Source organism: Podarcis liolepis (genome assembly GCF_965112155.1).
Source record: "Podarcis liolepis genome assembly, chromosome: 1".
Taxonomy (NCBI): Eukaryota; Metazoa; Chordata; class Lepidosauria; order Squamata; family Lacertidae; genus Podarcis; species Podarcis liolepis.
The window spans coordinates 136,205,413-136,231,754 of record NC_139554.1 but is presented as its reverse complement, the minus strand read 5'-3'; the positions used below and the strand labels follow the sequence as shown (position 1 = coordinate 136,231,754).

At 44.3% G+C, this 26,342-nt stretch overlaps 1 protein-coding gene across 8 annotated transcripts in view; it reads right to left on the bottom strand.

Moving 5' to 3' along the window:
• FN1 (fibronectin 1) overlaps positions 1-26,342 on the bottom strand; it is a 75,639-nt gene that overhangs the window by 48,644 nt on the left and 653 nt on the right. For all 8 annotated transcript variants that reach the window (XM_083471525.1, XM_083471527.1, XM_083471528.1 and 5 more), the window contains exons 2-11: positions 23,994-24,122; positions 22,025-22,162; positions 20,057-20,188; positions 19,251-19,388; positions 15,228-15,386; positions 13,466-13,657; positions 12,779-12,958; positions 7,804-7,980; positions 7,127-7,279; positions 1,974-2,102 (exon numbers count right to left, since the gene is read on the bottom strand). In XM_083471525.1, coding sequence (XP_083327651.1) covers positions 1,974-2,102; positions 7,127-7,279; positions 7,804-7,980; positions 12,779-12,958; positions 13,466-13,657; positions 15,228-15,386; positions 19,251-19,388; positions 20,057-20,188; positions 22,025-22,162; positions 23,994-24,122 — 1,527 coding nt within the window. The remainder of the gene's footprint in view (positions 1-1,973; positions 2,103-7,126; positions 7,280-7,803; positions 7,981-12,778; positions 12,959-13,465; positions 13,658-15,227; positions 15,387-19,250; positions 19,389-20,056; positions 20,189-22,024; positions 22,163-23,993; positions 24,123-26,342) is intronic.

Here is a 26,342-nt window from a genome sequence, read left to right as displayed (position 1 = left end):
GGTTATTTCACAGAAATTTCAAGTGTGGGGTTCTTCAGGCTTACAGACTCGACACTCCTGTTTCCACATTTCCATATGGCCCTTTGAAATTCCCATATTTCCCCCCCAACTTGCCTGTGCTCTTCACAAGAAGTGGGGTTTCAAAGTGGGCCCAGCTGGGGCTTCCCCATCTGTTGCAAATAGCATAGTCTTGGCATGTCTTTTAGAGGGGCAACCCATCAGGATCCATTTCTCACTTGAGTCACTGGCCCAGGGTTGGAACCTTATCACCAGCAGGTTCCTGTGCCTGAATGGAATGAATTCCATTCAAAACCTTGCTCCTTCCCACCTATTAAGGGAAAGTCACATGCCCAAGGCCAGATAGAAAGACTACAGCAGAGAACCCTTCAACACAACTATCACACAACTTACCATTATTAATTCTATCATGCAGACTGAAAACTAAAGCTGAGAGGAAAGGATTTAGTCAAGGAGTCTGTGGCTTTCTGATGTAATGTCTGATAAGTAGGACACATGTGCCATAAATAATTGTGTAGAAGGGAATCGTTTCGGTGGGAGCAGATTTACTCGTAGTTCTCTAGGATTCTATTATGAAAATGTGAAAACAGCAAATAGTGCTTTTGGGGTACGTGACAAATATACATCCCATTTGTATCTCCACCAATGGCCAAAATTTGCTTTCTTTTAAATTCAGGTCTGCTTCTGCTGATAACATGAAATAGCAAAATTTCAATGTATTTTAGGGGTGTAGAATCATGCCATTTCAATATTTAGATCTTTGTATTCTCTTATTCACTGTCCCTGTAATTCTAAACTATACTATTAGGAGCAGAGTTTTAAGTGGAAAGTAGATTCTGAAATTCCAGAATACTTAAATGAGCCTTAATCATGTTGCTTCACATTTATCTTAGTGCATTGCAGATGGGAGCTTTATTAATAAGTTTTACTAGGTGCTAACTGCAGCAATTTCCCCCCAAAAATGCATGGCAAAGATGGAAACAGCCCATTTTACAGAACTTTCTAACTCATTTTCAAACAAAACTCCCTTTCCCCCAAGCAGCCATTTGCAACAGCCTCACATTTACTAAGCTGCAGAATGTGGTTCAGTAAACCTGCACAGATCTATTTTAAATGAAGAAGAACTTAACCACTAGGACCTTATAAATGCTTGCCAGGAAAAACATTAAAGCTCCCCAGGGATTAAATAACCAGCTATCAAACACCCAGGCCTAAACATGCAAACAAAATTAGGAATGTTTCTTTGGTGAGAAAACAGCCATGTGTTCATTCTTAGAAATAGTCTTAGCTATGACCAGGTTCAAGAGTGCTGTTCACACAATTCAAATCTTCATTAGTCCTAGCAGAGTACAGTCAGCCAAGTAAAACAGGCTTAGCCTCAGGTAAGATAATATTTGCTAGAACTGCCTTTGAAGCTTTTGGTTCAAGAGACTAGAAAAACTTCATGGTGAAAGTTTCAAACTGTGTTCCCATATGAGGAGAGGCTATGCTATTTTGGGGCTTTCTAGTTTGGAGAAAGGTGAGTAAGAGGGTGGATCGGGTCAAAGAGAAACCAAAGTCATCTCAAAACGTTCATGGGAGTAGTTTTAAAAATTATTCCAATTTGCATCTTTGAAAATTAAATGTTATGGCCCCAATTCATGGGCAAGCAGGGTGATTTGCGTATACTACAGGCTTATAAGCAACCTACATTCAAATGCTGTGAAGAGGTGGTATATACTAGTTACATTAGCAAAGTTTTAGGTAGGCAGTATTTGGTAACAGATTTTTGTAATAGTTTTACAGAGAATGCAGCCTTTAAAAGATGGCATGATCTGACTTTTAACATCAAACATAGCTTCACTCATTTATTATAATACCTGCTATCAAACTGGGGTTTGGCAAAAGCCTTACTGTTCCTTCCCCCTCTCTCTGGCTCTCGATATTTCAGGAAGTTCAGTTGAGAATGGACTTACCCACAGGATCACATTTCCATCTTCCCCGACCTTGACCAAAGCATGTACAGTTCAACATGTGTCCTTCCTCATGGCGTTTGTGGAAGGTCTGGTTTACATCATAGGTGACCCCATCAACTATACACTGGTCTGTTTTAAGATACAAGTACAATATTTGTGCTATTGATTACTTTGAACAAATACAGGTTACTGAGCAATCACCCGATTAATGGTGCTCTATTGTGAAACAAGTTGCACAAGTTTTTCCAAAGCACAGCAAAGTCACCTACAGAGAATTAACCAATTTCCACATAAATATAGAAAACTATAGGTTTACACAATCAGGTTAAAATACTCCCTGATCCACAAGCTTGCATTTTTTCTTGGCACTAAGCTTCTGATGCGAGAAATAAAATCTAGACAATATGCAATTTCTATAAAGGGCTCATTCCCTAAAACCCCTTAATCAAGTCTCTGACCACTATCCTGCTATTTCTTCTACAAGGCTATTAAACATCAGGCAGCAAAGTACTACTACTAAATACCGTATTTTTCGCACTATAGGACGCACTTTTTCCCCTCCAAAAATGAAGGGGAAATGTGTGTGCGTCCTATGGTGCGAATGCAGGCTTCCCCCCCCCCCAATCTAGGTGCGTCCTATGGACCGGTGCGTCCAATAGTCGCCATCCCGCTTTTCCCCGACCTGATCTGGAGGCTGGCGGGGGGGGGGGAGAAGCAAGCCTGCTTCTCCCCCCCACCATCCCCACAACCTCCAGATCAGGTCGGGGAAAAGCGGGATGGCGGCGCTCCGCCATCCCGCTATTCCCCGACCTGATCTGGAGGCTGGGGGGGGGAGCCTCCAGGCTTCAGGAGAGCCCCACCGCCAGCCCCACAAGCTCGGGGGACAGCGGGAGAGGCGCAGCGCGCCCTTCCCGCTGTCCCCCGACTTGCCTAGAAGGCTGGCGGGGGGAGAAGCCTGCTCCTCCCCGTCGCCAGCCCCGCAAACTCGGGGGACAGCGGGAGAGGCGCAGCGCGCCTTTGCCGCTGTCCCCCGACTTGTCTAGAAGACTGGCGGGGGGAGAAGCCTGCTCCTCCCCATCGCCAGCCCTGCAAACTCGGGGGACAGCGGGAGAGGCGCAGCGCGCCTTTGCCGCTGTCCCCCGACTTGTCTAGAAGGCTGGCGGGGGAAGAAGCCTGCTCCTCCCCGTCGCCAGCCCTGCAAACTCGGGGGACAGCGGGAGAGGCGCAGCGCGCCATCCCGCTGTCTCCCGACATGGTTTGGAGGCTGGCGGAAGGCTTCCTCCTCCCCCAGCCCCGCAAGTTCCCAGAGCGATGCCAAAGCTGCGCGCAGCTTCGGCATGGCTCTGGGTCCCGTTCTGGGGGAGGGGGAAGCTCGGGCTTCCCCGCCCCAGCCCCGCGCCTGGCGGGGGGGGGGGATAAATTTTTTTTGCCTTTATTTCCCCCCCCCCCCAAATCTAGGTGCGTCCTATGGACCGGTGCGTCCAATAGTCCGAAAAATACGGTATAATGAGTATTATATTTGGGACCAACGTGCTTTCTCTCTTGCTTCAATCCTTAGTCTTTGTTAAAAAACACCAAGCAGGCTAAAGAGAAGAAATAGAAACAACTGCAAATCCAGACTATGGCCTTGCACATACCCATGCAGACCTTTGACCTGAATATTAAAGAAAAGCTAGTTTTATGGGTGCAAAATAGCTGTATGCATCACTTGCATCAGCCTTAAAATCTCCTTCATGCATACTGTAATAGAACCCTGTTTCATTCGATTGACTGAAATGTTAACAGCTGACACTCTAATGCAGAGCTGTGAATCGACCGTATTTCATCTTTAGAGGAAAGTGATTCAGGCATTTAAACCCTACCCACCGATGCTGCACAGCTTTCCTGCCCTCAACATCCAAGTGCTGAGAATGGACAAAAGGGAAAGACACTCACAATATCACCGAAGGTCAACTCGTGTGGAAGTCCATGCAGAGGATTCCCCCTGCATGTGTGGACTGAGGAAGTGGTGCAACAAATGGGCTGCAGCCAGTGACACCCCCTACAGCCCCTTTTCCTCACGGAGCCAGTTGCATGTGAAGGGGCTTCTGCTCACGCAACACTCTTGTTTGTGTGTATGTGTTTTTTAACATTGGTTCTTTCATGCTACAATTACTCTCAGTATCAGTCTTGGGCCTGGGTGATATATCAATATATCACCCAGGACTGGTATGAGGGGCAGACCCCAATAATGGTTTAACTCAGTGAAACCGCCCCACTCCTGAGTCCCTCCAGGGCCCAGTATGCTGAGGGAGAAAGAGCTGCAGCTGAGCAATAGAAGCAGATATCCTGCTGAGTAAAACCACCATCACAGTCTGCCCCTCATGCCAGCGCAGAGGGAGAAGCAAGCTGTATCGCTGGGCTCCCTCCATCTTTGGGCGTGTGTGTGTGTGTGTGTGTGTGTGTGTGTGAGAGAGAGAGAGAGAGAGAGAGAGAGAGAGAGAGAGGGAGAGAGAGAGATGCCTCTTTCTCCTGAGAGAAGGAGGTTGCTTGCCCACCAACCCGCCCATGCTAGTAAAGGCAGAAGAAGTCCTGCAATCGGAGTCTCTCAGGCTCTATCACAGGATGGGCTCGCTCAGCTGTGGGGCAGGAGCCCTCCTACCCCCCAGCTGAGTGGACCTGGTTCAGCTGCTTTGGCCCCGACCAGCAAAGCACTGGGGACAAGGCATCTTTTTTCAACATCACGGTATATCGCCAAAGCATGATGTTTGGCTGGTGATACACCCCAGTGTTGAAAACCTAATATCGCCCAGCCCTGTTCCCAATTTCTTTACAAAGGTTTGAGGGGGGGATACTGAATTTCATAAAAAGACTGAAAAGCCAACACAATTCAAAATCTTAAAATGTATTTTGCTTTCCTTCCAACACCAATCCCTCAGGTGTACAGAATAACAACTGGATCGCCTAGTGGCAATAAAAATCAGCTTTAATTCTGAATCACCACTTCAGTGGAGAGTACAGTAGTGACACAGCAGGGCGAGCACAACTAGAGATCACTCTAAGCCTACCTACACTTTGGGCAACACTAACACAAGGAACTGGGAAGTTACGGAGCTACATAACGTGCCAAAGAAAAATCAGGAACAGACTGTCCCCTATAAATTATATTCCATTTCAGCAGCAGCTGGAAGTCTTCTCTCCACCCTGTTTCTTCTAAACAGTAATCCACTGGTGTGAGGCAAATGCAAGATGATGAAATGTCTGCACTCTCACCTTCTTTTATTTTTCTTTCATGCTGTCTAAGCACTTCTCAGGAACTTTCAGTAGAATTTCCTACCCAGTTTTCCTGTAGATTAGTGATTCCTCCTCATCCAAGGAAGATATCACTGAAGAAGGGGCTCCACACTCGTCCTTCAGCACATCTGTACCAACCAAACTAATCTGGGAGTGGTGTCTACATGGTACCAAAAGGGTAGATACAGGAGATCCTATACTAAAGCACCTGAGATTCTGTTTATGCAAGTTAGTATGCATGCATTTCATCTGCACATGCTTTATCCCATTTCAAAGGGGATGTATTATATTTACTCAGCAATTCTTTTCTTTTTTCAAGGTCAGAAGTCTGAATGCTGGCTTTGGGCACCATCCAGCATTGGAGTACAAAGCAGCATTTGCGAAGCCACAAGATCAGCCTGAGATCTCAAGTTGCTTGCGGTGCGTATGGCAAAGCAGCAGAGAAATGAGTGCAGGCCCACTGCCATGCCATATTGTGGAGCTGCTGCAATTTACACCATCCCAGCAGAGTGGCAGAAGACCACCAGCGTCACCTAAACTTCCACCCCTTCGTGGTGGAGCCAGTTTGGCACTGCCTTGTGCTGACCATCGGATTTCCAAGCCCAGCCTCACGCTCTCCTGTGGGCAACCGCAAGGAGACAAAAATGGTCTGTACCAGGCCTCAAATGCACAAATGGCAAAGAAGGATTCAAGAAGTTTGTGTGAGAGATTTTTGTCTCAGAGTAAATGTCTATGTGTCTCTAGCAATTTTCAGGAACTGAAATTTTCCACCAGAGACTACTACACTCCTCATAAAATTTCGCTCAGGAGAGCAAAGAGCCTTGCCCATTATTACTCATAGCTGCACTAAATGCCCTGAGTTTTGCAGGGATTGCCTCAATTCCCAATGAAGCCAATTGAATAATACGATCTAGAAGTTAATAAAGAATTAAGAGAGCTTTATCATATCTGAAGAAAAGCAATGACAAACCTAGACAGCATCTTAAAAAGCAGAGACATCACCTTGCCAACAAAAGTCCATATAGTTAATGCTATGGGTTTCCCAGTAGTGATGTATGGAAGTGAGAGCTGGACCATAAAGAAGGCTGATTGCTGAAGTATTGATGCTTTTGAATTATGGTGCTGGAGGAGACTCTTGAGAGTCCCATGGACTGCAAGAAGATCAAACCTCTCCATTCTGAAGGAAATCAGCCCTGACTGCTCACTGGAAGGACAGATCGTGAAGCTGAGGCTCCAATACTTTGGCCACCTCATGAGAAGAGAAGACTCCCTGGAAAAGACCCCGATGCTGGGAAAGATGGAGGGCACAAGGAGAAGGGGACGACAGAGGACGAGATGGTTGGACAGTGTTCTCGAAGCTTTTGTTGTTGTTGCTTTAGTCGTGTCCAACTCTTCGTGACCCCATGGGCCAGAGCACGCCAGGCACTCCTGCCTTCCACTGCCTCCCGCAGTTCGGTCAAACTATGCTGGTTCTCGAAGCTACCTATCTTTAAAAGACATCTGAAGGCAGCCCTGCTTAGAGAAGTTTTTAATATTTAATTCTGTACTGTTTTTAACACTTGATTGGGAGCCGCCCAGGGTGGCTGGGGAAACTCAGCCAGATGGGCGGGGTATAAATAATAAATTATTATTATTACCAACACAAGTTTCACCAAACTGTAGGAGGCAGTGGAAGACAGGAGTGCCTGGTGTACTCTGGTCCATGGGGTCACAAAGAGTCGGACATGACTTAATGACTAAACAACAACAACAACAAAATCATATCTGAAGATTACGTACCCCCTTGCACCCACATCATATGACCACTCTAATTAATCCTTGTCATACAGACGGCAAATGGCCGTATCAAGTTGAGCATACAAGCAGAAATGGGCAAATACCTCTAAGCTGAGAATAAGCAATGCAGGTCCACTCTCCACGCCCATTTCCCATACAAGTGCACCTCATCATATGGCCCATGTCATGCTGTTTGTCCCACTGGTCTCCAACACGGTACATGACTCCATCATTGGTGGTACAGATTTCCTCATGAGCTGTTCAAGGAATAACAAAGAGTGTGAGGTTTGTTTGTTGGGGACTATGTTTGTGTACGCCATGCTTCATATTAAGCAAAGTACAGTGGCAATCTTCTTTTTTGAACAATTTCAAACAATTTTGTTAAAATATTTGAACAAATTTTCATTCTGTCTTACTGATTCCATAAGAGTTTTGATATTAATGTGTTTGCTAAAGTTGTAATGTAAAACTATTTCAGCAACGCATATCAAATGAGATTAATTTACATTGGGAGGGGGATGCAATTTGGAATTTGCAGCTACTGCTGAAGCTTGCACTCTTATTTTGAATTAAGGAAAAGTTGCATTCCCACAAGGTCCTAGATTCCAGAATGGAATATTGGCTGAATATGATTGAGGCTAATATTTATAGACAGCTGCCGAGGCTTAATTAGTGATCTTTCAGCATCACATAGACAAAATTCTTTCACAATCTGCAAAGAATTAGAGCACCAGTCAAACATCTTAGTACTGGACTCTCACTAAATATATGTTCGACATACCTGCCATGGGACAAAATCCAAATTTTTGATCAGCGTCATAGTTTGGGGTGGTTCCACACCACTTCATACTGTCTCTCCGTCCCTCAGAAGTGCAGTCAGTGTAATTCTGGTTGTTGTAGAGGAAGGGGAAGTGGCACAGGGCACCGTTGGAGTTTCCACCACGTGTCTGAACCAAGACTGCAAGACAGAAATAGCCATTCATGGAAGTGGACATTGCAAAGCCTTCTCTTGACTTCTTAGCATGACTGCCATTCACAGAGACCCATCTCCATAACATCACAATATTCAGGATAGTGGTGTTTTTGATATGTCACTTCAGAGTATGCAATTTGCTGCAATACAGAGTCTTTGCTCTTAAGAAAGCTTGATTTGAATTCCAGCTCAGCAGGGCATTCCTTACAGAGTCCTAATCCTACACAAGCTCAAAAAACCTATACAGAGTTACCCTCAACCAAGCACATGCCCAATTATTATGCCCATCACTTTATTAGTTATGTGATTATGTTCTTTCTGAAGAAAAAAATAAAAAAATATTAAAATAAATTTGCGAGAAGAATCATAGAATCATAGAGTTGGAAGAGACCCCAAGGGCCATCGAGTCCAACCCCCTGCCAAGCAGGAAACACCATCAGAGCACTCCTGACATATGGTTGCCAAGCCTCTGCTTAAAGACCTCCAAAGTAGGAGACTCCACCACACTCCTTGGCAGCAAATTCCACTGTCAAACAGCTCTTACTGTCAGGAAGTTCTTCCTAATGTTTAGGTGGAATCTTCTTTCTTGTAGTTTGGATCCATTGCTCCGTGTCCGCTTCTCTGGAGCAGCAGAAAACAACCTTTCTCACTCCTCTATGTGACATCCTTTTATATATTTGAACATGGCTATCATATCACCCCTTAACCTCCTCTTCTCCAGGCTAAACATGCCCAGCTCCCTTAGCCGTTCCTCATAAGACTTCATGTATCTTCAGCCACAGCCTTTGGTTCCAAAACAGGGTTGTTGTGAGGGTGAATGGAATAAACTTGCAAAGCATCTAACCAATATGGTCTACACTCTTGTTAAGTTGCAAAAGCAGTCCTCCACAAATGGTTTTCTTCACCCTCTCAAAAAAAGTTCCTGGCGAATGTGAAAACCAAACTCTGCTCTCAAGAGTTGAAGCCAGATATGACTCCTGCTCACCCAAGAATTGTGAATCTAATACAGTCATCATTTTCATTCCCTGGTGCTTCAGAAATGCCACTGATCCTCAGGCTTTTTTTAAAACAGGGCCTCATCTATGCTCTAATCTAGAGACTGGGCGGGAAAGATAAAGACACATCGCTGGAGCACTGGGAAACCGGAGCAGAAGATGTTCACTAAGAGACATCTCTCTGCTCTTTTAATTTTTGAATTTTTCAAATTTTACAAAACAATAAAAAAACCAACGCAAAGCACATATCCTTTGACTTCCCTCCCACCCCTTTGTGGGTCCTTATGTTATAATTATCCCCCCTGCATCTCCTTTATACATCCAATTTTTACTAATCCTTAATTATTCCTTATTTCAATTCTTTAGTTACAAGTTTACATCAAACCTGCTAATGAATTTAATTGTTTGCAATAATTTTTCAAATTTTTCAAATAAACTATATATTTTCCCCATTTATTAAAAGTTAACTCTTCCTGGTTTTTAATTCTTCCCATGAGTTTTGCCATTTCGGCACAGTCGATTAATTTTATCTGCCACTGCTCCTTGGTTGGGGCTGTATAACATCTCTCTGTTCTTAATCATGTAAATAAAGGAGAGGGAGAGGGAGATAGAGGGCTATTTTAAGTTGGAGGCAATGGGAGGTCTTAACTCACTGACTTTACAGCTTCATCATAGTGCAGAAGTAGCTGCTAGGGCAGGGCAGGGACAATTTTACTCAAATCCTGGAAAATCAGTGGGATGGTGGGCAGATTGCCTGAGAGCAGAACCACTCTCCAAGCCTTTAAATAAGACCTTAACTTATATTCCTAATTACAACCCAATGGTTTAAAATAGCCAGTAAGACTAGGCAGATGCTTGTGTGGTTCTATTTTAATTATTCTTTCCCCTCTTCCATGTGGACCTTGACATGGCAACATTATAATCAATGCCACTCCCAGTTGCTAAAGGAAGCTCATTCTTTAAAAAGATCAAAGTGGGATAAAAGTAGGTGCAGCATGAAAGTAATGCCCCAATTCCTGGCCACAGAGTAGGCAGGCACATGAGAACTTGATTGTATTGAGTCCGGTATGTTGTTGTTAGCAGCTGTTGTTACTTTTGGAAATGAAAGTGATGAACAAACATTAAGTAAACAAAGGAATGAAACTCAGAAATGATGGGGCAGCAGCGCTTACCTGACCGCTGGTTGGTTGTATTGCTGCTGCTTGCTGAGATGGAGGTTGAGGAGGAAGACCCAACTGCACTGGTGGAAGCACTGGACTGGTTTCGCTGGTGCATTTGCACCATGCCAGTCTTGCCTGATACCTCACTCCTCTCCCTCCCAGTAAGCAGCTGACCACTGGTCCTGTCAGTCCTGCGTGCCACCAGCTATTGCAGTTCTTGTTACTAGAAAGCATCATCTGAGCTCTAATGCTTCCAGGGTTTTTTATTGCAACTAAAAGAGCTAGGAATATACTCATTTGAAGTAAGGAGGCAGATTACTAGCGATCCAAAGTAACTATTAGATTATGCACTGGAGAACACATTTTACACAGATCATGAAGAAGAAGAAGAAGAAGAAGAAGAAGAAGAAGAAGAAGAAGAAGAAGAAGGAGAAGAAGAGGAGTTTGGATTTGATATCCCGCCTTTCACTCCCCTTCAGGAGTCTCAAAGCGGCTAACATTCTCCTTTCCCTTCCTCCCCCACAACAAACACTCTGTGAGGTGAGTGGGGCTGAGAGACTTCAAAGAAGTGTGAGTGGCCCAAGGTCACCCAGCAGCTGCATGTGGAGGAGCGGGGAAGCGAACCTGGTTACCCAGATTACGTGACTACCGCTCTTAACCACTACACCACACTGGCTCTCTCATGACATTTACAAACTTTGATTTTGATTAACAATGCAATCACATCAGGTCTCCCTTTCATGTGATCTTTTAACCAGTGTGCTTGCTTGCTTGCTTGCTTGCTTGCTTGCTTGTTTGTTTGTTTAGGTATTCTATTCCTTTCCTGCCTTTCCTCCAGGGAGCTTAAAGTGATGAATATGGGTCTTCTCCCTGCTTCCTGCCCCTGCCCCTTATTCTTACAAACCTGCAAGGCTGACAACCTTTCAAGGTCATTCAGAGCGCTTCATGGTCAAGTGCATATTGGAGCTGTGGTGTCACCAGTGCTAGTGCAATATTCTATAAACACTTGTGCACCTTGATAGCCTGTAATGGGGGACTGGAAACTGGAAGCTATAGCAAATTACACCAGCTCAGCTTCATTAACAATGGAAATAAAAAATGGAAGAAAGACACATTGTGGAGCAGCACCGGCACATTAGCAAACAAGATCAATTAACTGAGAACCCTAAAATCTGGGGAGAAATTCAGCTAAGGAGACTCCAGCTGGCATCCTTTATCTGAAGCACTTTTGCAACTGGGTGTATTTCTTTCGTATAATGGACAAATGAATTGTTTAAAAGCATTAACATCATTTGGACAGGCAGCTTCTGCCTTGGTATGATAAAGCTAGTAGCTCCACTCCCTGCTGCACTATTTCGCTCTACAGGCAGATCCCTGCTTTAATGCAAATTTCCCTCCCCATCTCAGAGGCAAAATGCTTTGGGGTGGGGGGAAAGGCCACATAAGACTCAGGTTCTGTTTGCTGCTATATATGGCAACCTGGCTGCAGATTCAAGATCTAAGGAGTGACATCAGAGCATTGCACTGATCATACTCATGAGGCATCTTTCCCCTCAAGCCTAATATGGACATAGGTCTTAGTGGAATTTGAAAAAAAGAAAAGAAGCCAGTCAGACAACTACAGAGAAAGGGCCCTGGATCAAGGATGCAGAGCTCTATTCCGACTATCAGCTCCACTTCTACCCAATCTCCTTCCCCTACAAGACTAGAAGGAGCAAACTGCCATCGTAGGGGCTGGGGTATTCTTTGGGAGGGGAGGGTTGCTGCTGTTGGTCTCTTGTATTTTTACTTTTGAATTTGTTGTGATTTATGCGGAAATTGTTCGGCTTGGTTTTGTATTTGTTAGTGTTTTATTTATTGTTTATAATTACATTTTATGTTGTAGTTATGTAATTTTATGTTGTAAGTGGCCCTGAGCATGGTACGAACTGTGAAAAGGTAGCATACAAATATACGTAACTGCACATGCACATATATTCTAACTTCACATACTACTCCTTGTGCATTTCCAGGAACCAGCTGATGAGACACAGGGCAGAAGCACATGAGTGAAATTAGAGAGTAATTTCCAAGCATTCCTTAGCCAATCATTCCTAAGAAGAATTCTCCAACCCAATCTCTGGAAGTGCAGTTTTCCCAAGAAGAAACCAGTTGTGAACCTGAGTGGCGGATCCATTTATTTAGATTTACATTCTCTTCAGACTATGGTCTGAGTGCCAGTAAACTGGTGAGTCATGTTACTGTTAATTCCAGTCTTATAAAATGGAAACATGCAGAATAAATAACCTGCCTGTGGCTATTTGGCAAGGACAAGAGTTTTGAACCTAGGTTTCTGGTGTAGAAAAATATTTTCTCTATGGCACTGAACTGGTTCTATTATGAGGTCATTATGATTCAAATCCTACTTCTCATCCCACTCTACCAACACCCACCAGACTTTTATATTCTGTATTTCTTGCAGCTGTGTCTTCCTCCATCCTCACAAGTCACGTTAGGGGAAAACAGTCGGTTACTGAATTCAGTGGAGCAATGGCAAATTTCAGTTAATGGGTCTGTGCCTCCGTGGACAGTGCTAGCCTCCCAAAACCTTATTTCTCCCAAGTATGTATTCCTTTTAAAGAACTTTACCATTTTGTTCTGTGCAGAAAGAGTATTTCTTGTCCTGATCGAAGTCTGAGGTGGTGCTGCACCAGAGAGTCCCATCAGTTCGGCCTTCAGAAGTGCAGGAGTAGAAAGTCCTCCCGTTATAGGTGAATGGCAAGACACAAGGCTCCCCATTGGCGTTGCCACCGTAGGTCTGGGTCACAGCTTTAGAAACAAAACTTTGCATCATTATCCTATCATCTAATCACAAGTACAATGCAATGCAAGGTCTTCCTTAACAGTGAGCTTTTTTCTCCTTTTCCCTTTTTCCTACAGCTTGAAGCTATCATAACTTACTCTACAGCACCATCCAACTGTTGTATTCAGTGCTCTTGTATTCAATGCTCTCTCTCTGAGGAGAGATGTTGAATGGGGAGACTTGCTTCTCTAAACTATGATCACATCGTAGCAATAAGTGTTACATGGTGACATACATGGTGACTCAGGCATAGTAGTCAAAGGAGATCAAAGAAATAGGCAGGGCACCTCAGCACCTTTACATGATCCAGTTGAGTCCTATTGCGGTCGGTAGCAGTGAAACAGCTAAGGTGTGATCCATTCTCCTAAGGTGCGCCAATCTTTAAAAGACCTACCTCAATCAAACCTAGCCCCTACAATTAGTCTCAAGTATCCCTAAGTGATAATCTTTTATGAATTTGAAATGCCTCGTACCTGTTTCCTGGCAGCTGACTCCATTGCCCAGACAAGTACACAGCATATGCTGGCTCCCCTGTGTCTTCAGCCATTGCATCCCCCAAGAGTAGACCATGCCATTGTCAGTCATGCAGTGCCCATATGGAGTAGGCTGGGACTGAGGTTGGTAGAGCGCCGTTCGCACATCTGTGATGGTAGCAGACGCAGTTCCTTCAGAGGAAAGTGTGATAGCAATTAAACCCTGCAGTTCACATTGCATAAAGCCAGGGCTGTCCCTTGATTAAATCATCTTTGCCAGTTAATTATCCCCTTTGAGTCACTTAATCAACCAATTAAAGTTTCATTAAATCTGCAAAATTTGAAATGAGGAAATAAAAGTCATTAACTGTTCAGCCTATTTTGTTTTTAGAACACGTTAAAGAAAAAGTAAAGGCTTCTCCTCCCCAGCGTGTGGTATTCAGAGGCACCTTTGCTTCTATTCCTGTGTCCAACTTCCTTGCTGGAACAGACCAAGGGTTCTTATCTTCTATGTATTTTGGGAAATGGTTTGCTCATTTGTTCTGTGTGTTCAAATGCCTCTCCAGTTATATTGCCATGAGGGTTCTCACTTTTCATCAATGTTGGGACCCCGGCTGTTGTTCTGAATCAATATGGCGGTCCAAAATGTGACTTTGGCACAATGAGTTCAAAATGTGCCAATTTGGAGACCACTGAAAATATTGTTGCCCAGTTTGGTGGTACAGTTCCAACCTGCGCATCAGCCTCTTGAGACATCATTGCCAAACTTGGCACAAGGGTTTCCAAAGAGAAGGAGGTGGTCTTTATCTATGTTTGCAGGCCGGGGGCCATTTTTTAATCAAGCTGGTGGACCAAATGAACTCAAATTAATCATTAGTTCTTCCATCCCTAAAAAATTATTCAGGGCAAGGTCAGGTGGTCAGAGTCCTGGATTGGTGTGTGGGTGTATGTATGTGCACACAGCCCAAACTCTCACAAATTATACTATCAATTTAAAAGTCATCATATGTTTGGGTTTCTTTGAATACCTGGGCCGCTCCAGGAACTCCCTGCTAGTAGTTTATATACAGCGTAACAGAGGACAGCCATGGCACCTGAAAAGCCCATAGGCTTTGTAATCTTCCAGCCCCCAGCCCCACTCCTGCTACACACAGTCTGCAATTATTAAGAGAACAAGTGCCACCGCCTCCTACTGCTCCTCCCTTCTATACACAATCCTAGCTTAACCGACTTCTTCCCACAAGTAAAGGTAGAAGGTAAAGGACCCTGGACAGTTAAGTCCAGTCAAAGGTGACTCTGGGTTTGCAGCGCTCATCTCGCTTTCAGGCCCAGGGAGCCGGCGTTTGTCCAGACGGCTTTCCGGGTCATGTGGCCAGCAGGACTAAACCGCCTCTGGTGCAATGGAACACCATGATGAAAGCCAGAGCACATGGAAATGCCATTTACCTTCCCATCACAGCGGTACCTATTTATCTACTTGTACTGGCGTGCTTTTGAACTGCTAGGTTGGCAGAAGCTGGGAGAGAACAATGGAAGCTCACTCCGTCATGGAGATTTGAACTGCCGACCTTCCGATCGACAAGCCCAAGAGGCTCAGTGGTTTAGACCACCCGCGTCCCTCTAAGTCCCACAAATAGAACAAGGACTCTTTTGTGAGAGGCTGAGGAAGGCATAGGAAGGAGGCAGGAAAAAGAAGCAAATCAGTTACAGCACCAATGTGATGCATTTAGATTTCATGATCATATCCAGGTTGATCACCTACCTATGCCTGTGGTTTGGAGAGATGAATGCCTCTCGCACTTCCATTCCCCTCTGCCATTCCCTGTGCAGATGCACTGAAGTAGATTCCCTCTGTTGTCTTTCTTACTCCAGGTATCTCCAATTCTGTAAGATGTTCTGGTGTCCTGATCATTGCACCTGTCTGTAAAGGAAATGAAAACACACAATGGGGAAATGAAGCCCTTGCCATTTCAGCAGCCCGTGTGGTACAGTTACCTTGATCCACTTGGACTGGTAAAAACATTTGATTTTTTTTCACACAGTCATTGATCTGTCATACAGACGGATCTAATTAAACACCAACAGTCTATTTTAGCTGCCAAGAATCAAGCGGAATTTATTTTTCTACTACTTTGAAAAATTTACATGCTAGTTAACAACGGATTGAGATAAATCACTATTTTGATTTTGCAATTATAGGGTTAAAACAGAGAGATGAGTCAGTTGCCCAGTGACAGTTGTGGATTTTTTATCAAAGCCCATATGAGCAACTTCAACAGCCTGCTGCAGTTTGGACAATTATGAGAGGATAAATCCTGCCATCCAGATACAAAGGAAACCCTCCCAGTAATGGCAAACATATGTATGAGACTATTAAAAATATACCTTAGGGCCAAAGAAGGGCATACTCTGCCCCTGGTCATGTACACTGGAAAACATACCTCCTGTGCCCTAGGAAGCAAGTGCCCAAGGAAGATACAAACTGGCCCATCCCTTGGTCAGGGAATAAATATTCTGTTCCAATGCTTGCCTTCCTCTACTCTCCTCCTGCCACGTGCTGATAGCTTCAAGTCTTTCTCCTGCACACATTACCACACTCACCGCACCTCTCTGTGCAAGCACACATCACCATTCATGCAGCTGCTTTCCCTGAAACAAAGTGGCACCAGGAAGTTCCTGCCCACTGTGCCTGACAGCTGAAACCCACCCTTGAGAAATGCAGGGTCATGGGGTGGGCACCCTCTGGAGATACTAGGGCTGGGTAGAAGAAAACCTCTGAATCACTCCAAATGGTTTCTCAGCTGTTGCACTTTGGCCACAAAAACCAACATGTGGGAAATACTTGAGAAAACCATGAGATCAGATTGACAGAATACCATGGCCTAGCAAGGAAACTGGTCTGTGGTTTTATACACCAAGTTCATGTGTGTGAATGGAATCCTGGGAAAGCACTTTTCAAAACATTCAGAGCTGGGAAACAAGGAAACTTCTGTGGGAATAAAACATGGTGGTTTGTTCTAAGAGGCTTGCTCATTTACAAGGAGATCTCCATCCTTGGGTGGCCAGCAGCTGCATGCTTCATAAAAAGGCCAGAAAAGCTTCAATAAAACTAAGCTTTCTAACCGTACATTCCATCGGAAGTATGTTATATTGAGCTCAGTGGGGCTCACTCCACAGAACTGGTGCCTGAATTTGGGGGGATCCCCAAAATGACTACAACAGTGTGGCAAAATGAGAACAGAGGCTGTGTTATTGTGGGTGGTGGAGCAACTCCATAACAACACACAGAAAGGGCTTAAGTCCACAGATATGGTTATCAACATAGACCAGGAATCAAAATGCCAATCCATCCATATAAACAAACCCAATGCCATCTGCAAGCAGCTCTTTCACATGCCATATAAGGATGGGGTCCATTTTCCAGCCTGCGGGAGACATTCCCTCATCAGCAAACTTTCTGGGGACTACACAGCAGCAGTGGGCTGGCCAGAGGCAAAAATGGACAGCACAACAGATGTAACCCTTAGTTTTGTACAACAAGCTACATGCCAACCACACAAAGTCAGGCATTTCTACAACTCCTCTAACAATTTCGCTCAGTATCTCAACCTCCATCCAAGAAATCAAGAGCCATTATCACAGCTAAAGCCAGGCAAAAAAGTGGTCAAAGGCAGCATGGAGCTGGGCCAGTGAGGTATGTGGTCTGGGGAAGTCCCCAAAGCCACATACAGAGGCCCCAAGAGCCATACTGGGCCTCTGAGCCAGAGGTTCATCATGCCTGCTATATAAGTCCAAGAATTCGCCTGCCTACGAGGAACAGTCACTGCCTACTCCATAGGGCTATTGAGATAATCTATGGGGCAACACTGTAAAACCTGTGATTATTAGCAAAGATGTATCTACCATTTGTACTGAATCCGTTGTTTCCATTTTAGATTTGTAGAAGATGCTTCATTAACTTTCTGAAAAATACTGAAACTTTCTGTTCTCTCTTACAGCAACCCGTAGGAGAAAAATCATGATAGACAAATCATGTCATGAAACAAATTATATCAATGTCAAATAATTGGATCATGTCTTTTTACTGGTACTTGCAAACATTACACCTCCTGGTCTTCCCCATTTTGTAATGCATATGTATTGTCACCACAAGTCAGACTGCAATTACAAATGAAAGGTTGTCTTCCAGGGCTTTAAAGTTTAATTTCATATGAACGTAAAAACATAAAACCAGGTCAATGGCCCGCCTAGTCCAGCATCCTGTTCTCACCGTGGTCCTCCAGATGCCTGAGGGGAGCCTACAAACAGGACCTGAGGAGAAGAGCACTCTTCCCACCTGGGGTTTCCAGCAACTGGTATTCAGAAGTATTATTGCCATGGAGGCAGAGCAAACCTACTTTGAGGGTTTGGGAATTATTAACGATTGTTTATGTTAGTAAAAAGCCATGACTTTGCGTCACCAATTAAAAACTAAAAGAAGATATCTCAAAACCTACCAGACACAAGGTTTAGGAGACCAGATGTTTCCAAAGTCAGATTATATGGGTTTTACATTCAGTCAGTGATCTCACTTTTAAGTGGCTTTTTTTTAAAGGAAAAAAAAGAAAAATATGGAAGCTTTTCTTGTAAACATTTCACTGGTTCAAACTCCAGAATAAAAATGCTTCCTATGTATGCCAATGGCTCCATACCTATACATGGGATTCCCCCCACCTCACGGTAACTGCTCCATTTCAGAGCTCTTAATACAGAGGACTGCATATCTACAATGCTAGAGTAGCAGGCAGTTCACTGTTTTGGTTATCTTTCAAATTCCAGTTCTAATCACAATGTGTCCTCAGATAAGTTAACTTAAGTAACTGCATGGAAGGAAAAGTACCCATTCCCTCAGTCCTCAACCTGCCCCACACTGTTTAGAAGGCCCCCTCACCACCACCACCACCACGTGGAACAGGTACTGGAAACGAGGGACACAGGTGGCTGGTGCAGAGAAAGGCCAGGAAACTTTCCTTCAATGAACTTCCTCACTCTAAATTATTCTAGGCTCCAAGGCAGTGCCTTCCTAGTAAATTCCAATGAAGACAAACCACAATTTCCAACCAATGGTTTCCTGTAGATACTTTTAAGTTTGTGACAAAAATAATTGATGCAGCACTAAATTATCTGTCGGTAATTCTGAGTGTATCTGGGAAACAGCATTAGGAGAACACTCTAGCTGCTTCTGAAGTTCACAAGTCTATCTCCAGTTTCTCTAAAAGAGAAAGGACTGGTTACAGCTTTCCTGATCAAATTTTACAATATTCCTAGAATGGGAAAACCGTTCCCAGCATGAAGTGCAAGACCAAAGTGTGAGCAGGAAAACTACCCTGAGGACAATTAGTGTGAATAAAAGGTGTTACATCAAAAGATAAAGCATAATTAGCACTTCATCCACAGTCTTATGTACACTTAAGAGCCACAGGACACAGCAGGACACATGGTAAAAATGCACAAGATTGCACTGGTGTAGCACAAGCCTACTCATGTTTACTTAGAAGCAAGCCCCAGTATGTTCAATATGGCTTACTCCCAAGTAAGTGTGTGCTTAGTCTTGCAGCCTGTGCATTCCACTTAATACTTTACAGCAGGTGTGGAGGACCTCCACACCTTTGCCGCCCCCCAAATACTGCTGGACTACAACTCCCATCTTCCCTACTGGCCATGCTGTTCAGAGCTAATGGGAGCTGGACTAGCACAAAAATCATACTGGTGCATGGCCACCGTTCTGCCTTAAGGTGATACTTACTTCTGGAAGTGCAGGTAATGCGTCCACTGCCTTCTCCTAAGCAAGTACAATCCACCATCATCCATCCCTGATAGGGCTTCTCCCAGATCTCTCCAACAACATAGGAAGTCCCAGCAGCATTATCGTAGCACCGCTCAGCTACAGAAAAATATTTGTGAAAGATACTTTGGTTATTAAAGTTCTTCAGTCAAAAGATGAAACAAGATTTCTTAACCGAGGAGGAGAAGGAGAAATTGCTTCCATTATCTCCTTCCAAACTGCACTAATAGGTGAAGTGAAAAAACAGAATGTGGATATCTAGAAAATATGTCAGACATGAAGTCCAGTTCTCACTACAGTGTTCACCTTTCACTTCAGACTTCATGTGCAGGAATCACATGAATGAATCCTTTTCCATACAAAGAAAAAGTAATGCTCTGAAGTAGCTTGAATGCTATATTCATTTTCTATGTGGCAGGAATTGTTTTGTATTCGAGAGCATTCAATCATGACTCTCCCCAGATTCAGGATGACCACCTGAGTGAGAAATAGGCCCAATCGCCATACCAGCTACATTAAGTGATTTCCATATATAACAGCCTAAGGATGTTAGAACATACTCAAAGCACTAAAATAGGGAGGACAAATAGATATGTGTGTGTACACACATACACACACATTTATCTTTGAAAGAAAGTATCCTGTCAAAGAATCAAGAGGCCAACATCTACCTCAAACCATTGCCATAAAGAGCTTTGTTTACTGAATCTGAAGCACCTGCAGATCCATATTTGATACCTCAGGAACAAACATAAACCAATACATACCAACTGGTTTGCAAGTCCATTCACCCTTCCCGTTGCCAAGACACACACATTCCAACATGTAGCCCCCTGTCTCATGAGGCCTTCTCCAGGTATCCCCAATCTTGTAAGACTGACCTCCTTCATGACAGCGATCTGTAAAAATTGCACATAGAATTAGACAGAACTCCTTTATACCAAGACACTGGATTGGTCCATCCAGTCCAGCATTGTCTACTCTGCCTAGTGGCAACTCTCCAAGTTTCTAGGCAATTATGTTTTCCAACCTTACTACCTAAGACCTTTCTAACTAGTTCTGCATGCAAAGCACATGCAGGGGCAGAAGAAGGGGGTGCAGTGGGGGCGGGCCGCTCCGGGTGTCTTCACTGAGGGGGGTGACATTCAGCACGCCCGCAACTCCCAAGCCTACCCCAAGCCATCGGGGGAAGGGGGGGGAGCTGTGCTACTTTGCCGGCGGCATTCCCCTCTTCCCCTTTCATTTTGACAGCTGGGGGAGGCTTGGGAGTCACGGGCGGGCGGCGTGCTGAATGTCTGCCATTGGTGGCTCACTCCGCCCCTGGCTGCAGAGCACACGCAGCGCTCCGTGCACCCGAGCGGCTATCCCATGCCTGGGGGGGCACCCTTCACACGGCACCCCCCTTGGGAGCGTGCCCGCCCTGGGCAGGGCGGGCATATGCTCCAACGCTGAGCAGATGCCCTACCATTGAAAGATGGCTCCTCCCCATAGATGAGCAGAAGCACCAGTGACTCCCTAGAATCCTGTATCCAGTTCAGTTGCCCTGCAGACCAGTGTGAGGTGTTATATAAAGCAGCCATTTTCCTCAACAGTCCTACCAGGCAGTCCTTCTTAGAGGAACAGTCTGAGCTCTTTTCCAAAATGGGCAACAGAAATAAGCATCACTTAAGTTGAAGAAATGTCTATTGACCACAACTTGGCAAATTCTTGTAATATCAGAAATGTCTTAAGTTTCAATCTGGAAAACCTTACATTTGTAGCAGAGATCGCTGTGTTGCCAATTAACATTGCAGGTTCTTTATAGGATCTTTGGTAGACAATATGTAAAAGGGGGGGAGATTATTTGAACAGAATATGAAAACCTCCTCAAACAGCAACAACAAAAAACTCTCAAACAGTAAACCTTCTTAAACAGCAAAAAAACCCTCTTACACTGATAAATGACCCCAAAGAAACTATTCCCCCACAGGTCTTCACCCACATACACCACCCAATTCAATTCTATGGAGTGTTTGGTCCGTCATCCTCTCAGATCATGTTGGCCTGCACCATTCGCACCTGCCCCAACCAGGCCGATTGGGGCTCCCAATCTGGGCACTCCAGCCCCAGCTGGGCCACCCTCTAGGGCAGGAGTGCTCCTGCGAGGACTCACAGGAAGGGTTGACTACACAAGGCCAAACCTACACCTCCTCGATCTTCTTGCACATTTTCCACTACAGATAATCTCTCCACTCTTGGTTTTTTTATGCATGTTACATTACAGTGAAATTTATGGTTCAAATTCTTTGCACCAAATGGAAATGAAAGCTAATCATTTGATAGAAAGAATACCTATAAGTATCCACTAAAAAGAAATAATTAACTCAATAAATATTTTCTTTTATGCATATCAACAAATAAAAACACTTATTCATAAACTTTGCATGTCATAAAGGCAAGTTGCTTCTCTTTACATAGTAGTTATAATCATGAATAACTCCTTATTCTGATATTGGGGTAGACAATGGAAACCTTGTGGCTTCTCTATAGCATTCACATGCTAAGTTCCTGACTGAACTGTGAATTTTTCCACTGAGAAAATTCCTTACAGACTTGTGACATTGTTTGCTATTCCTGCAATTTGGTGGTGGGCAATGGTGGACTTCTGTAATGCCCCAACAGTGTAAGTAAATGTCTTGAGCACATAAGACCTTTGCCTTTGAGCACCTAGGCACCTCTCCATCTCCAATACGTACTTGCAATAGTGCAGCTGATTCTACCACGGCCAGCCCCAATGCAAGTACAGTCCCAGATCATGGAGTCCTTCGGGCGTTCATAAGTCTCCCCGACTCGATATGTAGCTCCAGTGTATTTGTCAAAGCAGGTTTCTTCCGCTGAGTGGGAATGAAAGAGTAGATCACCATAGCAGAATATGTAGCAGGCAGGTTCTAATCCCCCTCCCCAACCATTCAAATTGTCATGCATAAAGGGATCAGGGGTGGTGACTGGGTCGCCTAGGAGGAGAGACAGGCAGAAAAGTCTCTGGCTGCACTTGGCTCAGCTTCTTAGATCCTAGAGGGCCTAAGACAGAAAGAGCAAAAGAAGGGAGCCCTAGAAACACACAAGTTGGGTCAGAGAAGGAAACCTGTATGGTGGAGTGAAAGGGAAGAAAAACAGGGAGGGAATGGGCAGAGATCAAAGCAGGGCCCACCCACAAGTGAAGTTCACATCTTGATTTGAATGACTCAGCCCACCTCAGGTCCCCCGTGGCATAAGATGTGATCTCATGGACTAGGAGTCCTTCTTTACTAGTAATATTCCCTAGGTTTTCTTGCAAGAGAGGCCCTGCACTCCTCATTGCCATGGTTTGTACTGTCCTGGCTGCTCTTAAAAAGTGCATAGCCATCACTCCATTAGGGAGAGCTTCTTGAGCTCCAGCTAATCTGCTTTCTGGCTGTAGCTGATATGCATGCTGCTCCTCAACTTCCCCTTCTTGACTGCTTTTTACCCCTCCTGCCAATCTTATCCCCAAAATAAAAAAGCCCGACTCAGCTTTAACACTTTGCCATCTATTCCACACTGTGTGTGCCCCCCACAAGTTCCTTCTAGTTTAATACTATCATTTCAAGTGTCCTTTTGCACACAGTGTAACCAAAGCACCTGGCACCTGCATTCCTAAGAGGAACCCAGCTGGATCAGACCAAGAGTTTGCTGTTCCAGAACCCCGTTTCTCTCCATGTCCAGTCTGAAGCTTCCAAGAAGCTGTCCAAAAGGGCACAAAGGCCCAACAAGCCCTCTCCCATTGCCTGTCTCTAGAATCTGGTCTGCAAAAGTAGACTGCTTCTGAATCTGGAGGCTCAATTTAGTGATCACAGATATTAGCCACTGATAGACCTGTCTTTCCTTCCCCTTTAAAGCCAAGTAAGCCAATCCACACATTTAAGGCAAAGGTGGCACCAACACCAACTCCTGGAGAGAGCCTGCCCATCCCCACAAAGCTTTTTCTGCAACTGAACGCTAAGCATTTCCAGGCTACTCTTCTGGAGACTCCTCAGACAATGAGGCCCAAAGTGTTCTGTGTGCCCTAGAACATCTTCTACAGCCCTTGCTGAGAGCAGCAGGGAAAGGAACATTCTCTGTTGACCACGCAGAGACTCCCTGGCAGACACATCATTGTAAGAGAGGGTTTGCTGCCTGTAATTCGTTTGAAAATCGCTTCACTAGCAGCAGTGCAGAGCACAAAATGTGGTTGGCCAGAAGACTTCCACATGACAATAGGCAGGAGAAGCAAAGATACACTCACATAGGGTTGCCATATTTCAAAAAGTAAAAACCAAGACACCCCTTAAAATTGCTGAGCTTTCTTTTATGAAAACGCAAAAAAACTGATTTTCCAACTGACTTGCCTAAGATCCAGGACAAAGTGCCACCTTGCCTTTTGGAATTTCCCCCGAACATCAATTCCGTCTTTGAAATCCCAGTAATGTCTGGGGAAATCCGGAGGTATGGCAGTCCTACACTCAGAGGTATCAAAGCCAAACAAGGTTGTGGGGAGGATAGTCAAGAAGTAAAATGAGTTAAGAACAGGCTACCTTTAAAGATACTTTCAGACAAAGTAGCTCTGTTTATCTCAACATCTTTTGTTTTGAAAAAATGTCTAGTTTCCCCAGAATATTGTTTTTGTAGGAGTGGTGGTGGTGGTAGTAATAGCAATCTTCTGCTTACCCTCAGGCTTGCTTTCGCAGTTGAACCCTCTGCTCCCTCCATAACAGGTACAGACCAGAATTTTCCCCAGGTAACTGCGCTCCCATTGCTGGTTTATCTGATAGTGCTGCCCATTATCATAGCAGCCAGCTGAAAAAGAAAGAGGAGTCTTCAATTACATTCATTTGTCTGGACCACAAATGGTTCTCCAAGCAAGGGGGAGATGTATGTGCAAGGGGGTGGGGCGGATCGTAGCTTCGGCATGCATGGAATATACATTAGCTCCAGAGGCTGCATTCCTTTTGCATCCTGAAACCTCAGTGAGAGGATGAAGGTTTTTAGGTGCATGATAATCAGCGCTCGGCTTGAATTCAAAACGATTTTGTCTGTCTCTTTTCCACCATGTTTCAAACTGAACCACGGGAGGTTTCAAATTCTGAAGCAATGCATTAACAGATGGAAAAGATTGCTCAGCTAGGAGGCCTGATCCAAATTTTCATGCAAGACAATGGAAAGACCCTAGTGCAGTTGGACAAAACTCTTAAGACTCTCTCTCCTAGGCAGGCGTGTCTTTGCCAAGACACAGTCCAGTCCTCCAGTTCCAAGCATTTTCCTCACTTTTAGTTTTACATTAAAAGCACTGACGCTTCCTAGGGTAGAGTGACACTTTTTTCAAATAACTTTTATTAAAATGAAAAACAAATGTTACATCCTGCATTTAACTTGTAAAACGTAATTTGTGGCATTCTAACAAACTCACTGCCTTAAAGGCTGCTTTTCTAACCAGAAGAAGAAAATCCATAAGGAAAATTATTTGATTTCTGAGGGAAGCATTATAACAGCAAGCCGGATATTACAGATATTTAAGCCTATCAACTAAACAGCGTGGATACAGTGGTACCTCAAGTTAAGAACTTAATTCGTTCCGGAGGTCCGTTCTTAACCTGAAACTGTTCTTAACCTGAAGCACCACTTTAGCTAATTGGGCCTCCCGCCACCGCCACGTGATTTCTATTCTCATCCTGAAGCAAAGTTCTTAACCCAAGGTACTATTTCTGGGTTAGCAGAGTCTGTAACCTGAAGCGTATGTAACCCGAGGTACCACTGTAGTTCCTTTCCATTTCATGCAGAAACACTGTTTGGCTGAGCAGCTGCCAACTTTGCTTCTTGAAAGTTCTGGACATTTGCCCCAAAGACCAACACACCTGCAGTGGACCCATATCTTTGAGGAAGTAACCTTGCTTGATGTCCTTTCATGAGAAAACAGACCCAAACAGAAATTTATGGATTTCACAGTGGCCTCTCTTCTCTCTAAGCATTTATCACTGTGTAGTCCAATAGCTTTATGGGCTGCATGAGTAGTTGGCTTAGGCTCCTAGATAGCTTGGAGCCTTTACTTAGCCACCTACTGTCCTGTTTAATTGTTGTAGCAAACAATTAATATGCACTCTTGTGTTCAGGAAGTGTGTGAATTTAAAAAAATGGGAAACTTGAGTTAAATCAACACAGTGCAAATCTAAACATGTTTACTCAGAGACTCCCTTTAAGATCAATGATATTTAACTTTAGCTTTCTGACTTAAGTGGACCTGGGTCTTGTCATGGCCTGGACAAGAGAGCCCTGTTTATACCAGGAGGCAAAAATGAGGGGTGCAAATATAATAAGCCTCCTGGTATATAAGGGTTTGCCTCCTGGTAATGAGGTTATGAGTAAATTCTATTCACCCTATTTCCCTAGAACGAGTATTTCATGTTTAACAGACTGGAGTGCCAGAAAACATTCCCCTCACATCCACCTCCTTGAATGCTTTTTCTCCCACTTCTGATGGTTTTAAGTAGAAGGACTTTGGCAAATGTCTCAATTTTTTAGGCAGAAGCAAATATTTCAGGATTCTGAAAACCCCATGTGTTGAATTGCGCGCGCACACACACTGCACAATTACTTTTAAAGTAATAAGAAAACAGGTAAGGAGTTGGGCAAGAGTATCCTTCCCCAACCTGGTGCCCTCCAGATGTTTCAGACTGCAAGGGGACTTAGTCCAAAACATCTCGAGAGCACAAGGTTGGGGGGAGGGCTGAGGGAGAGGAACAGGAAGACTTCCAGATCAATTCACACCTCTGCCCAAAGCACAATAGGATTGCCAGATGTCTCTTCTCTGAAAGGACCCTCCATTATTCAGCAACATCCCAGACACTACCGATATTTTTTAAAATAGCCAGAGCCCCATGCAAGGTACTGGATGCGTCTTGCTTGAGACACTAAACATCAGGATTTAATTATTTTTTTTAAAACAACACCAACTGATACTGCAATTCAGTGAGTTCACTGGAGCTCACTCCCAGGTAATCCATTACAGGATTGCAAGTTTAC